The following is a 15756-nucleotide window of genomic DNA, read 5'->3' on the forward strand; positions in this document are numbered from 1 at the left end:
CGGACCGCGAGGCTGGCTTGGTTGGATCCTCCGTCTGACATCCCCCGGGCCTTGGGGGGACAGGACATGGTGCCGGCTGCAGCAGCGGGGCCCAGCAAGCGCCGTGGGGCCCCCCCACGCGTCTCCGCTTCTAAGGCGAAAAAGAAGCGCTCGGGCGATTTGGCTCGGAAGGTGGAGGTGATGTCCACCGAGCTGGAGGAGATGAAGGCCCTGCTGGCGAATCTCCAGCCTCCACCACAGGGCAGCAGTGTTCCCGCAGCCACCCCTTCTGCCTGGCAGCCCGACCGTTCACCATCACCACCGCTTCTGTCACCGGCCATTGATGCACGCGGCCTGGATGAACTGTCGATCCGGGCGTCGGAGAGTTTTGACTGCGGTGGGTCTGACGGTCACGACTCCACCTCTCCGGCCGGTTCCCAGGCCACCAGCCATGGCACCGCAGCAGCGTCGGAAGGCGGACGCTCATCCATCCAGCCAACGCTGAGGGCTGCATTGGCCCGTCTGGGGTTGGACACGCCCCCGGTGGCCCAGCATCAGAGCGCTTTCTTCAGAGGTTCCACACAGCCTTCCTCGTTGTCTGTTCCGCCCTCGGCCCCATACATTGAGGAGTTACAGAGGTGTTGGGCGGACCCTAGACGCCTTTCCCACCTCCCTAGTGACTGCAGGGCCCTGGCAGCAATGCAGGATGCCCCTACCTACGGCCTCCACCAGATGCCCAACATTGAGCCCTCCGTGACTGCCCTCGTCCTTTCACCCAACGAGGCTCTGCGGCCTGACGCCCGATGCCCCCGCACCCAATGCTGTGCGACCGACGACCTCATCGTGCGGGGATACGACACGGCGGCACGAATGGGTCGTATTGACAATTCCATGTCCCATCTGCTGCTGGCCCTCGCCCAGACGCTGGAGGGGACGAGCGCGGCATCACGGGAGCTGTGCGACGCAGCTCTCCAGGCCTTTGCCTACTCGTCGCGGGAAATGGGCCGGCTGATGTCGTATCTCACCCTCGCCCGCCGGCAGATATGGCTGGCACAGTCCCCTCTGGCCGAGCCCGACCGCCGTGTGCTGCGCTCTCTCCCTGTTGTCCCCGGGGAGCTGTTTGGCGAGGCCGCTCAGCAAGCCCTGGACCGAAGTGCCCAGGTCGTCCAGGCGCGACAGCAGTTCGCTGGCCTCCGCCAGGTCCACCACCATGGCAATGCTGCCCAGTCCTTCAGGGGGCCCACACCGACTCTGTCTCGGCCACGCACCCGCCAGGAGACCAGACGGGTTGATGACTTTCGTCGCCCCACCACCTCCCGGACCCGCGGTGCCACCCCCTACACCCAGTCCGCTCCTCGTCGCCCCCATGGTGACCGACGGGGGCGCTCTGGATGGCGCTGACATCAACGCACCGGCGGTCGGCCGCTTTTCCAGCGAACAGCTCCAAAGCTGGAGAGCGTTGACCCCAGACCCCTGGGTGCTGGTGACCCTCACCGAGGGTTACCGCATCCAGTTCTGCCGCCGACCGCCGCATTTTCATGGGGTCAAACACACCACCGTGAGCCATCCGGGGAAGTCCCTCGTCCTCCGGCAGGAAATCGCCACCCTCCTGGAGAAAGGAGCAATCTCTCCCGTCGACAGGCAGAGACAGCAAGGTGGGTTCTACTCCAGGTATTTTCTGGTTCCGAAGAAGGACGGCGGTATCCGCCCGATCCTCGACCTGAGGTCCCTCAACTCCCACTTGAAGACCATGAGATTCCGCATGCTGCGTACAGTGGATGTCTTACACCACATCCAGGCGGGCCACTGGTTTGCCACCATCGACCTGAAAGACGCCTACTTCCATGTTCCCATTGCGCCACACCACAGGCAGTTCCTGCGGTTTGCCTTCGAGGGCCAGGATTTCGAGTTCAATGTTCTGCCCTTTGGGATATCGCTGGCACCCCGTGTGTTCACCAGGTGTGTGGCAGCGGCATTGGCACCACTTCAGGCAAAGGGTTTGCGTGTCCTGCCTTACCTGGACGACGGGCTCGTCTGTTCACGGTCAGCAGCTCAGGCCCACACCGACATCGCGACTGTGCTCTCACATGTCGCAGAGCTGGGGCTCAGGGTGAATTACAAGAAGAGCTCGCTGGTGCCCAGCCAGGAGACGACTTTCTTGGGCATACACCTGGATTCGAGGTCGTTGATGGCAACCCCCTCCCAGACCAGGATCCACAACATCCGCCTGCTGCTTGGCCGCTTCGGACGGGGCAGGTCACTCGCCCTGAAGACCTTTCAGCGCCTGCTGGGCATGCTTACGGCAGCCTCCTCTCTGGTCCCGCTGGGACTCCTGGACTTACGCCCGCTTCAGAGGTGGCTCAACGGTCTCCACCTCCACCCGGTGCTGCACGGGCACAGGCTCGTGAAGGTGACGGATACTTTTTTCAGGCTCCTCCGTCCATGGAGGAGGAGGGCTTACCTTCTGCGGGGTGTTCCGCTGGCGGCTATCCCCTCCCGGAGGGAGGTCATCACCACGGATGCTTCCCTGGGAGGCTGGGGTGCAGTCTGGCAATTCCGGACCATCAGAGGCTACTGGAGTCCAGGGCAGCGACAGCAGCACATCAACGTGCTGGAGCTACGGGCTGTGTTCCTCAGCCTACAGCACTTCCTCCCAGGCCTGGCCGGCAGACACGTTCTGGTGCAGACGGACAACGCTACGGTAGTGTACTACATCAACCACCAGGGAGGCACCAAGTCCCTCCAGTGCTTGGAAGTGGCCGGCCAACTTCTGCGGTGGGCCCATCGACATCTCTTGAGCCTGTGTGCCATGTACTTGCCAGGCACTGCCAACAGGGCAGCGGATCTGCTGTCCTGCCAGGACCCCGATCCCGGGGAATGGAGACTCAACCCAGCGGTGGTTCTCGCCATCTGGGAACGTTTTGGCAGGGCAGAGGTGGACCTCTTTGCCTGCCAGGAGTCGACACACTGCCCTCTGTGGTTCAGCCTCCACGGCCCCAGCTCCCTGGGCCAGGATGCGCTGGCGCATGCTTGGCCAAGGCAACTGCTGTATGCCTTCCCCCCTCTGCCGCTGATCGTGCCAACCCTACACAGGGTTGCGATGGACCACCACGGGCTGCTGCTTGTCGCCCCTCGGTGGCCGGGCCGAGTGTGGTTTCCCAAGTTGCTGCAACTTCTGAACGGCGACCCCTGGTGCCTGCCAGTGAGGACGGACCTGCTATCACAGCTGGGAGGGCAGATCTGGCACCCGGATCCAGCCCGTCTGCAGCTCTGGGTGTGGCCGCTGAAGGGCCGGACCCCCTGCTAGGTCTTTGTGAGCCGGCAGTGGTCAACACCATTGCAAGCTCTCGGGCACCCTCCACGCCAACAGATGGAGGCTTTTCTCCAACTGGTGCTTAACTCGGGGGGAGGAGCCTACATGCTGCCCCCTGCCGACCATTCTACTGTTCCTCCAGTCTCTGTTTGATAAGGGTCTTACTCCTGCCACCATCAAGGTCTATGCAGCTGACATCTCTGCTCAGCATGCCAGAGTTGGGGGAAGGACCGTGGGGTCCCACCCCTTGGTGGCACGTTTCTTGAAGGGTGCTCTCCGGTTGAGACCCCCCCGACGGAGCCGGGTACCCACATGGGATCTTCACTTGGTGCTGCAGGCTCTCTGTGACGCACCGTATGAGCCCCTGCTCACGGCAGACATTTCATGGCTCTCCCTGAAGACTGCTTTTCTTCTGGCCATTACATCGACGAGGCGCGTCGGGGAATTACACGCGCTGTCAGTCAGTGGGGAGTGCCTGCAGTGGCACTCCGGCGACAGTGGGGTCACTCTGTGGCCTAACCCCTCTTTCCTCCCAAAGACCCTCTCTGCTACCTTCGTCAACCAGCCCCTTAGCCTTGCGGCGTTCGAGGCGGGCCATGGTGAGAGGTCGGAACTTTTGTGCCCAGTTCGTGCCCTCAGGGTGTACGTGTCCCGTACAGAGAGCTTCCGTAGGAGTGACGCCCTGTTTCTGTGCCACACAGGGCCGAGGAGGGGTCTGGCGCTCTCTAAGCAGAGGCTATCCAAGTGGATAGTCGAGGCCATATTACATGCCTACAGGCACAGTGGCTCCCCGATTCCTCCGGCTGTCAGGGCGCACTCTGCACGGGGCGTGGTGGCCTCATGGGCATCACTGAAGGGCGTGCCCCTTTCAGACATATGCAGCGCAGCCTCCTGGGCTTCCAGCTGCACCTTCACCAGGTTTTACCGTCTTAATGTCGTCCCACATAATCCTGTGGCGACGGCTGTCATTCCAGGCCCGTCGCAGCAGCACTGAGTACGGGTAGGCACTCCTCATGACCTGGTTGGTATTAGTCATCCATGTGCTGAAAGCACCGCCTCTGGCGGTCAGGAGAAACGAAATAGAACGAGGGTTATGTATATAACCGCGGTTCTATGAGTTTCGGATGACCGCCAGAGCTTGGCAGTCACTCGGAGTGTACACGAGAAGATTTGCCAAGAGGTCACTTCCTGGGTTTACCGGTCTTTTATGCCGGGGTCACGGGGTGACGTCACCCAGGTCACACGTGACTTTGTTGTTACTATTACTCGACCTGCACATTCGTGTGATGGATATCCATGTGCTGAAAGCACCGCCTCTGGCGGTCATCCGAAACTCATAGAACCGCGGTTATATACATAACCCTCGTTTTCATGCCTGGATAATCAGAGAACTGGATCTTTTTAGGACTGAATCCTAGCACCTTTGATATAAATTAAAAGCAGGATGATAACGCACAACAAGTATATGTTGTGTTCTTTAAGAAAAAAATCAATCAATCAAAGTAACATTTAGATGGCATGGTAGTGTAGTGGTTAGCACTGTCGCCTCACAACAAGAAGGTTCTGGGTTCAAGCCCAGCACCTAACGAGGGCCTTTCTGTGTGGAGTTTGCATGTTCTCTCCATGTCTGTGGAGGTTTCCTCCGGGTGCTCCGGTTTCCCCCACAGTCCAAAGACATGCAGGTTAGGTTAATTGGTGGCTCTAAATTGACTGTAGGTGTGAATGTGAGTGTGAATGGCTGTTTGTCTCTATGGCTACATTTACATTACGTCGAATCAGCGGATCATCAGATTAACGTTCTTAAAACGATTCGCGTTTACACTAAAACCGTTAGCCGTGCACACAGCAACACCAATACATGGATACGCTCGGCTCCGCAGGCATCCTGCGCTCCAAATCACTCCGCCCTGAACAGCGAGTGCCCTCTGGAGGGTGCGCACTCCGGCCCTGCGCAGCTCACACAGCGCGCGAGTGAAGTGCACAAGCCACGATTCGGGACTGAGCCGCTGTGTGTGTGATCCCAGCGCATATCACTTACTGCTTGCAAGTGGAAGGATGGCAAGCCTAAAGACAATCATAACTACACAATGGGCAATATTTGCATCAGTATTTGCAGTATTTTCATACTTTTATACTCTTTAATGAAAGGTGACACAAGGCGGAAGTCCGCGCCGTTTTTCAGCAGTCGCGTCACATGACCAACGCCAGCGAATCAGGAAGGTGGATGTCACAGTGACGTTGTCCAATGAGGATGCCAGCTAGAGCTCAGCACAGCGTATTCGCGTATCTCAATGTTTACACAGCACCGGACCAGATACGATCTAGATTGAATACGTGGACGCTGGCGGATTCCCGTTTCCCGGCTTTTCCAGGTGGTTTAATGTAAACGGACAGTGCATCCGCGAAGAAAACGAGACAGATACGGTCTAATGTAAACGTAGCCTATGTGTCAGCCCTGCGATGACCTGGCGGCTTGTCCAGGGTGTACCCCGCCTCTCACCCATAGGTCAGCTGGGATAGGCTCCGGCTCACCTGCGATCCTGTACAGGATAAGCGGCTACAGATAATGGATAGATGGATGTAACATTTAATTTTTCGACCAGCTATTTAACTGCTACAAACAGAATGTGAAGTGTGGTGTGGTGTGAAGTGACACAGACCATGTAAACACTAATGAAAACAGTGAGAATTTTTATTGCCAAAAATCTCACTGATTTTGTCGTTGCATCCTTACTTGGGAATAATGTGCATGTGATACAAACAAAAGTTACATGTGTCAGTCTGATTTTTTTTTAAAAGAACGGTCATTAATCTTAAAATTATTGCCATTTACTTTGATTGTTGATCCACATTCGTGTAATTTTCACAGTGTCTCCAATTTTTTTTCCTTGCGTTTCTTGCTGAGGATCGTTTTTCAAAAGTGCTTGGTCTCAACAATGTGCTATTAAAATAAACAAATATTTTTGTAAATATAAATATAATTAAATTCACACTGCACCTCAATTTGTTTGAGCAGTGATCTCAAAGCATTCGGTCTATCAAAAGGTGACTCAATCAACAATCAGGCAAATGATTCAAGACCCAAAGAAGCACCATGCATCTCAACAAAAGAAAATGTAACCGTCTAAAGTACCGTTCTGTGCCCAAGAGGTACAAGTTCAAGCAGAGACAAATTCATAGAGAGAGGACCAGAGATGAAACAACTAGGAGCTTACCTGAATATCACCTGTACTGTGGTCTCATAGCTTGTTCTCTCCACATCCGATACACTGAGTGCATGACTTTTGTCCCATTTGTAAGTAAAGTTCTGGAATATTAAACATGGAGGTTATTACATACTCATTTTATACACACACACACACACACACACACACACACACGTCACACACACTTATATGCACTGAATTAAGACACTGGTCTATTTAAAATATTAGTAATTAAGCATTTCCTTTGTCGCTATACAATAGCCTTCCATATTTATCGTGTAGATGTGTAGCTGGATATTTTTAACCAAAAGGTAGGCAAAGCTAGTTTTTTTTTTTTTAGTTTTTTAATCCAAATTTAAGTGAAGCAACAAACTGAAATGAAAATTCAAACAATTTCAGTTTACAGCCTGGGGTAGCCACAGAGACCAGGGAGTGTCTTTCTTTGAACAGCCATATAAGAAGATTTCCCCAAATATTAGTGTTCAGACTTAAAAATCACTGACCCCACACTTGAATAGTTACCAGGAAAACTACATAATTTACATAACAGCAACAAGAACTAAACAGGAAAAAAAAAAAACTGTGCATTTTACAACAGCAAAAAAAAAAAATAGTCGACACCATAACTGCTACACAGACATTTTCATCCTGTTTCCATTACAGACAGCATTCCAAAACGAGCAAAAACAGTCAGTGAAAGTTTACTAACAGGGCCATAACTGAATTTAAAGCTGGTTTAGGTACTTTAAAAATCCCTTAAAACACATGCTGAAACCCACAGTGATGAAATAAATTAGTAACAGCTAAAACTGTCATACCTCCAAAATGAGTGCCACAAACAGATTGACCCACATGACAGATGAGGTGAACCACCAGGATACAAAGTACACCTTTGACCACCTAAAGACAACCAGGATTATTGTAACCATGAAGAAACGTACAGAGTATAACGTAGCTAAAACAACCAAAAAAAGTATTACAGCTTCTCAAGCTGTTGCTTACTCATTGCTGTATCTCGTATAAACGTCCATAAAGACCTGCCAGTTATTCACCACCATCACATCATACAGCAGAACTAGAGATGACTGAAAAGGTCCAGAAGTACATACGATATAGCATGATAAATATTAAAACAATCCATTAACGCTTAAACTATGTACTACATATTGCTGAGGGGAAATACTTACAGCAAAGTCATCAAAGTTGTTTGGCCAATATTCCAGCTGTTCATAGGAGCCACACTCCATGGTGAAATTGGATGTACTGTTCTCACTACTCGAGTTCGCCACACTACAAGGAAATATCATTATTTTATACATGTGTATATCAAGATCTCATTTACAATATGTTATCACATTAAAGCGCTAATTAGGAGCTGTTGGAAGTGGAAGCAACGGGTTGAACTTTAATCAGCAACTCTTGTGTATGGTATGTACTAGGCGCAGGTGACATCGTGATACTCAAAAGCATTTACGTGATACATGATATACATGATTATATATCATTTTGCTAATAAACTGCTTAATATTTTATGTTCACTTTACAAAAATAAATTATTTAACACTAAAAATATAGTTAATATTTCTGTACAAAACTATCAGCTGCTTCCAATGAAAATTATTGTGCAACTGTTATATTAATACTGACACATACAACACATCAGAAAAGTGTAATACATTGTATATCACAATATCGATATTATATGATCAGCCTGCCTAGCCAAAATACGTACACACACACACACACACACACACACACACACACACACACACACACAGTGCAATTTGTCAAAAAACCAGAAGGGGGGATGTTTTTTTTTTTAATCATGAAACGTCACAAAATTAAGGTAACAATAGGCTAACAGATCAATAACATCCGATGACATCAAATGAATAACACTAAATGAAAACCACTAAACCAGAGATAGTAAATTCATCTTCCTATCTCTCTGACTAAATATACGAACACTAACACACAACAAAGTTCGCATTGCTTGTCGCGTTGCTGTGATGTTTCTCTCCCTCCGGATTAAATGGACAGTGACTCGAAAATCACTAAAATACATGAATACTAAAGGAACAGTTTGTTCTGATGGCGCAGTTCATGTGGCCTTTTCTGCTTTCCCGTCGGTGCGCTCTCCGCCGCGTTTCGCCCTTCTTTAATCCACATTTCTGCGAATTTCTCAGCAGGGAAGGAACGCACGTCTGGCCCATTGACAGCGAGGAAAAGAAGGCTGTCAGTGTGGATACATTCATTCTGTTGCGCTCATCAGTAAGGATGTGATTCATGGCGCTAAATCCATGTTCACACTCTGGATATTGTTATTATCTACAATGTATCTATTTGCTGGGGACGTTTGTGAACATCAAAGCTGCCACTTCGGGTCATTTTGAAAGTGAGTGCAATGTAGACCATAGAAAACTGTCACAACATGCCTGTCATGTCAACTTTTTTTGTTGGTTTGTTTGTTTTATTGACGGGGTTGTCCCCGAGGATTTTTTTTCAGCAGAGATAAAAACCAGGGGGGGGGGATGATCCCCACCATCCCCCCCAGCACACACCAAGCTCTCACTATGTCAATTCTGGGTTAATCCTGACTGTTTGTGGTACGTTTTTCAGTAAAGAAACTGGAAATGTAGCAATGTTATAAAAATATACTTATTACTGATGCATATACAGTACCTTGTGAGTGGAGGACTAATAGCTCCATGGAAAAGCCAGATACCAATGACAGCATACACATAGTACACCACCTAAATAAGAAAGCAGAGAACATGAAGACTGCATCCTAAACTCATCAGTGATGATGCCTAAAAAACCCTTAAAGCACTCTTTGCACTCACCAGCAGAATCCCAGCAAAAGCCCGCAAGTTTTTCACAAGGTCCACAAGAGTGCTAGCCACCAGAGCCATCAACTACAAACGGGGGGGGGATAAAAACCACTAAATTATACACATAACATGGACTCAAGAACCTGCACCATTTACATAAATTTGGGGGGGGGGGGGGGGGGGGGGGGGGTCACATTTTCAACATGGAGAGTAAAATTTCATTGAAAGAGCTGCAAATTTGAGTTAATTTACGATGGAAATACAATATACAGTCCTCACCACAAGATGGTGCCAGAACTCCATCTAACAGGCACATGCCAGGTCTACCATAGCCACTCAGAAACAGTCAACTTATAATATTACTGGGTTTTGCAATAAATATTGCAACATTTTTAAAAACAAGATGAACTGTGAGCTGCTGCTCACTCACGTATCCCCCCCCCACTCTCGCCTGTATCAGAATGCAAGCAATCGAAGGAATAGGACACTTATTATGATTGCTGGCTTCAACAAATAATTAACCCTGAAACAACTAAGTAAAGAGCAGTGTTCTCCTCAGGGATTTCAAATAACATCCTGGTAAACTATCATTTTGAAATGGCGTCAAAATCCACCCTACATGTTTCGTAAATACATTCAGTCGGTAAACAGGAAGTCCATGTGGGACAGACCTGAAAACGGTATACACGCTATAGAACCCCAAGCTGAAGCTCAGTACCAAATATGAAGCAGTTGTGATTTGTAGCTGCTGACAAAAGTGTTACGAATGTTTCGTAAATACATTCAGGTCGGTAAACAGAAAGTTGATGCGTGACAGACCTGAAAACGGTATACGCAGTATAGAACCCAAAGCTGAAGTTTGGTACCAAGTGGCTATGATTTGTGGTTGCTGAGAAAAACGGTGTTTCGGATGGATGGATGGACGGACGGACGGACGGACGGACGGACAGACAGACAGAGGTAAATAAACCAGTATACAGCCCCTTCGGAGCGGGGTTATAACTAAAATAAATGTTTAAGTGGTTATCCAGATTCACAAAATTATTCCCAGAAACAAGAAGTGTGTAAACAGAGAAAGCTGAGAAAGTTAATTTTCTGTACGAGCACCTCGGTCAATAGTGCCAGCTGTAATCCAAATCACAGCTGTATTTAACCAAAAAAGTATAATCGTTAATATGATGTTTTCTGTAAGAAGTTTATGTAGTATTTATGGGCGTGTCAGTATAAATTGTAAAGCTATCTCCAGTGTCTGCACTTTGTAATCATCAGTACATTTTCCACCCCAGGAAAGTCTTCATGAGGCTTTTTTTTTTTTTTAATTTAAAACAAAGATGTATTGTTTGTCTTATTAACACAGAGAGCGAGCGAGTGAGAGAGAGACACACACAGACAGACAAATGATGGAAGGACTGTTTACAGCTGCTAGAAAATCAGAGATAACAGGAACCAACTTATTCTGTGATCTTCCACAACAGTAATGGATAAAAATGGAGGTCAAGTATAAAACATATGGTACTTTAATAATCTGTAAATATTTTTGTATAAATGATACTCAATCCGGGCAGCATGGTGGTGTAGTGGTTAGCACTGTCGCCTCACAGCAAGAAGGTCCGGGTTCGAGCCCCGTGGCCGGCGAGGGCCTTTCTGTGCGGAGATTGCATGTTCTCCCCGTGTCCGCGTGGGTTTCCTCCGGGTGCTCCGGTTTCCCCCCCACAGTCCAAAGACATGCAGGTTAGGTTAACTGGTGGCTCTAAATTGACCGTAGGTGTGAATGGTTGTCTGTGTCTATGTGTCAGCCCTGTGATGACCTGGCGACTTGTCCAGGGTGTACCCCGCCTTTCGCCCGTAGTCAGCTGGGATAGGCTCCAGCTTGCCTGCGACCCTGTAGAACAGGATAAAGCGGCTAGAGATGATGAGATGAGATACTCAATCCAGGCCTGCAATGTGACTGTCGCATGTGTATAAGGTGAACTGAAGATGATATGATCATAATACAAGTGGTTCATAAGGACTGTGCTGCTGACCTTGATTTCTGGAATGATTCTGAGGAAACGAAAGACGATTAGCATGTTCACCAGTCGCACCATTTCCCACAGACGTACGTTTCCATGCTGACTCAGTATCCTGGGAACACCACACAGCTACCATTAGCATGATGAATGCAATAAAAATGATTTATAAATAAATAAATAAATAAATACTCATTAAAGTAGCATTATAATAGTATGTGTCAATTTACAAAAAAAAAAAAAAAAAAAAAAAAAAACCCACTTACACTTTAGGATCCATAATCCTGAACATGACAAAAATAGAAACCTGGAGGACCTTTTTCATTAAAAAAAAAAAGGGGGGGGGGGGGGGGGGGGGACAGGTTTAATTTATATTCTGCATGTGGAACAGGGAAAATGTTTATCAAAATTATAAAACATGAAATCTGTCTCCATCAATAGAATTGCTGATCGAACATTAACTAAACAATAATTATTCTGAAAAATATTATTTAAATACCAGGAGAAGGATGGTGAAGATCCCATCAACAATGTTATTTCTGTGAGAGCGGTAACCCCTCCACCCAAAGGCGATCATCTTCAGTATCATCTCTATTAAGTAGTAGATGATAAAAGCCCAATTAATGACCTGTACAAACAAAAAAAACAACTCATTATACGCAACATGAAGTATCAAAAAGCTAAAAGGTCAAAATGGAGACATGAGATTTCAACTAAGTACAAAAGATATACAGGATATAATGTTTTCTATGAGTCTATCCTAGGGGGCATTTTGGCTCTTGCTACCTTGTACATTTCATAGTTTTACACAAAACACACTGCAAGTATTAATGATGATCATTTCCTGTCACTCAACCAAATGAAATGGTGTTTGCTTCACATGTGGCTTTTTCTGTCACAGAAGTGCTTCAAAATGTTCCAAAAATTGACATTTTATGTCCTGACCAACCAGGTCACAAGTTGGGGGGGTTAAGCAAGAAAAACAAATATGGAGGCCAGAGTGTTTGTGGCATTTAGAACTGTAGAAATCTCATGAGTGAGGGAACGCAAGGATATTTATTTTTTTCACGGTCCAAATCCTGCACTCTGATTGGCTGGCGAGCGGGTCCGTATCCTATGGTACGGACCCCAGTTATGGACCCTGGTTACGGATCTCTGGCGACTTGCTCGTTCACAACAACAAACATAGCATTTTTTGTCAACATTTATTTTCACATTTCTCAGGAGAATAACATTAATTTTACAGCATGGATATCGAGAACGACAGTCTTCACAGCGAAAGCGAGTTTTGCTACCCTGAGGAAGAAGAAAACATTTCAGGAGAAAGCTAAAAACCTCTAACTTACTAACACCGAGCAAAAACATGGCTGAATCCTGAATGACTCCTATTTGTATAAATAGGGGACTACATAGGCAGCAAAATGTAGTTTTTTTCCTGCCATGGAAGTGCACTTGTATACTGAGGAGGAAGCCATTTGCATTACAGCCGTGAATGAGGATTCAAAATAGCATTAATTTTACAGCATGGATAGCGATAACGACAGTGTTCACAGCGAAAGCGAGTTTTACTACCCTGAGGAAGAAGAAATAAAAATTAAAAAAAAAAAACAAAAAAAAAACACACATTTCAGGAGAAAGCTAAAAACCTCTAACTTGCTAACGCCAAGCAAAAACATGGCTGAATCCTGAATGACTCCTATTTGTATAAATAGGGGACTACATACATATAGGCAGCAAAATGTAGTTTTTTTTCCTGCCATGGAAGTGCACTCGTATACCGAGGAGAAAGCAATTTGCATTACAGCCGTGAATGAGGATTCAAAATGGCGGCTCGGCTCGGTTTTCCCTTTCGGGCGCTCTGGTTTTCTGTTAGAATTTGGTAAAGAAAAAAATAAATACATTATTTACCAGCTTAAGGTCGGTCCGTATGGTGAAATACCGTGACCTCGGCCTTGAATACTGACCTCGGCCCAGAGGGCCTCGCTCAGTACTTTCAAGACCTCAGTCATGGTATTTCACGATACAGACCTCCCAGCTGGTAAATAACATTTATGACATGTCAAATTGAAATTACTACACTGCCAAAATTCTAATTATGCAATGTAACCAAAATTAATAGCTTTCAGCGCAAATAATTTTTGGTCCCTCTTCGTTTTTGCTAAGCTACAGCAAAGACAAGTAACCACCTCAACACCTCAGTTAAACCAAACTTTATTTCATAGAGAGCAAACTCTGTTAGTTAATTAGCTGATCTTGTTTGTGAAAGGACCGGTAAGAGTCTTTTTGTGGTTAGTGTGCATATCATGTGAGTCTTTTTTTGGACGCATGAAAGCACCCTTATGATACTGCAAGCAGTCATTCAGAATAAAATTACCTCCATGTAGTAATCATTCCTTTCATTTACATTCTTTTCTGAATCCAGCACCAAGATGGTCTGCAAAACACAATTTTATAGATTTCTTAACGATGCTCAGAAACTTCACAAAACAACAACAACAAAAAAAGGTGCATCTGTCACCCCCCCCAAAAAAAAAAAAAAATCATCAACACTCCTCCCTGTTATAATTTCATGTCTGCTTATATTATATGGACAGCAGTGTTTTACTGGGAAATACACCACGTGTATTTTTCATATGAGCTATATCCAGGACATTGAGAACAAAAACCATGACAAATCTCTATATGTCACTCGTGAGGAAATCAATGAATTTTGACAAATTTGGATACTTTGTGAATGTGTCTATATAACAATCACATGTTGGCTTGAAGATATGAAGTTTATCTTCTCGTGTTGAAAAACTCTTACTTTTCATATGAAATACATCGTGGATCTGAGGGACATATTTAAATAATACTGGCTGGTGTTGAGTGAAATATCAGATATATTCCATTCAGCTACCATGATACTGAACGAGTTGAAGGAGTTCAAGATCATGCTAGCTGAATGGAATATATCTGATATGCCACAAAAAAAAGCCAGCCAATATTATTTACATACATACTCACCCAGTTTTTCAATGTCTGTTGATATGTTTTTCTCTTGTAAATACTGTATGCGTGAAGAATATGTAATGAAGTTTTGGTAGCCTTTCAGGTGTTCAACGTGTTTTACTCTTTCCCGGCAAACAAAGCAATGTTTGTGCATGTGCAGCAGAAAACTCTCTTACTGAATATTTGCATGAGCTCAGATGTGTGACGTTATGTCTTGACAACCATGCAATATCGTAAACCTCATTCAACGCTCATTCTCCATTGGGTAGAGTGAGGTAATACACGCAGGATAAGCAATATGCTAACGATATTGCATGCTGTCAAACCAAGTGAATGAAACCAGCTAGAAGGGAATAGAACACACGTATTTATTCCATAAAAAAAAAAAAAAAAAAAAGTGTCCTGCATGTATAACAATTCCCGATATTTCACCCCAATGACATCATTTCCAGTGTTTTCCTGCTGACTGGACATGCGCTGTCAAAATGGCAAACTGGTTCACAATTAAAAATATTTTGATCAACTTCCTTTTTTTTTGTGGCTGTGTCCATAGAATATAAAAGAACATTACATGGTGGTGCAAAGATATGAAGTTTATCTTCTTGTGTTGAAAAATAGTTTTCACTCGTTTGCCTCACTCACGCATGAATACAGTTAGGTCCATAAATATTTGGACAGAGACAACATTTTTCTAATTTTGGTTCTGTACATTACCACAATGAATTTTGAACAAAACAATTCAGATGCAGTTGAAGTTCAGACTTTCAGCTTTAATTCAGTGGGTTGAACAAAATGATTGCATAAAAATGTGAGGAACTAAAGCATTTTTTAAACCCAATCCCTTCATTTCAGGGGCTCAAAAGTAATTGGACAAATTAAATAATTGTAAATAAAATGTTCATTTCTAATACTTGGTTGAAAACCCTTTGTTGGCAATGACTGCCTGAAGTCTTGAACTCATGGACATCACCAGACGCTGGGTTTCCTCCTTTTTAATGCTCTGCCAGGCCTTTACTGCAGCGGTTTTCAGTTGCTGTTTGTTTGCGGGCCTTTCTGTCTGAAGTTTAGTCTTTAACAAGTGAAATGCATGCTCAATTGGGTTGAGATCAGGTGACTGACTTGGCCATTCAAGAACATTCCACTTCTTTGCTTTAATAAACTCCTGGGTTGCTTTGGCTTTATGTTTTGGGTCATTGGCCATCGGTATTATGAAACATCGACCAATCAGTTTGGCTGCATTTGAGCACACAGTACGTCTCTGAATACCTCAGAATTCATCCGGCTGTTCTGTCCTGTGTCACATCATCAATAAACACTAGTGACCCAGTGCCACTGGCAGCCATGCATGCCCAAGCCATCACACTGCCTCCGCCGTGTTTTACAGATGATGTGGTATGCTTTGGATCATGAGCTGTACCACACCTTCG

At 46.2% G+C, this 15756-nt stretch overlaps 1 protein-coding gene across 4 annotated transcripts in view; it reads right to left on the reverse strand.

The window, feature by feature from the left end:
- Positions 1 to 15756, reverse strand: part of tpcn2 (two pore segment channel 2) — a 64320-nt gene that overhangs the window by 6635 nt on the left and 41929 nt on the right. For 3 of the 4 annotated variants that reach the window (XM_060940938.1, XM_060940939.1, XM_060940940.1), the window contains exons 16-25: positions 13713 to 13772; positions 11838 to 11966; positions 11605 to 11654; positions 11354 to 11453; positions 9342 to 9413; positions 9181 to 9251; positions 7686 to 7788; positions 7501 to 7583; positions 7317 to 7398; positions 6508 to 6599 (exon numbers count right to left, since the gene is read on the reverse strand). In XM_060940938.1, coding sequence (XP_060796921.1) covers positions 6508 to 6599; positions 7317 to 7398; positions 7501 to 7583; positions 7686 to 7788; positions 9181 to 9251; positions 9342 to 9413; positions 11354 to 11453; positions 11605 to 11654; positions 11838 to 11966; positions 13713 to 13772 — 842 coding nt within the window. The remainder of the gene's footprint in view (positions 1 to 6507; positions 6600 to 7316; positions 7399 to 7500; positions 7584 to 7685; positions 7789 to 9180; positions 9252 to 9341; positions 9414 to 11353; positions 11454 to 11604; positions 11655 to 11837; positions 11967 to 13712; positions 13773 to 15756) is intronic. The other variant, XM_060940941.1, reaches the window with a different exon arrangement.

This window comes from Neoarius graeffei, chromosome 15 (assembly GCF_027579695.1).
Source record: "Neoarius graeffei isolate fNeoGra1 chromosome 15, fNeoGra1.pri, whole genome shotgun sequence".
Lineage (NCBI taxonomy): Eukaryota > Metazoa > Chordata > Actinopteri > Siluriformes > Ariidae > Neoarius > Neoarius graeffei.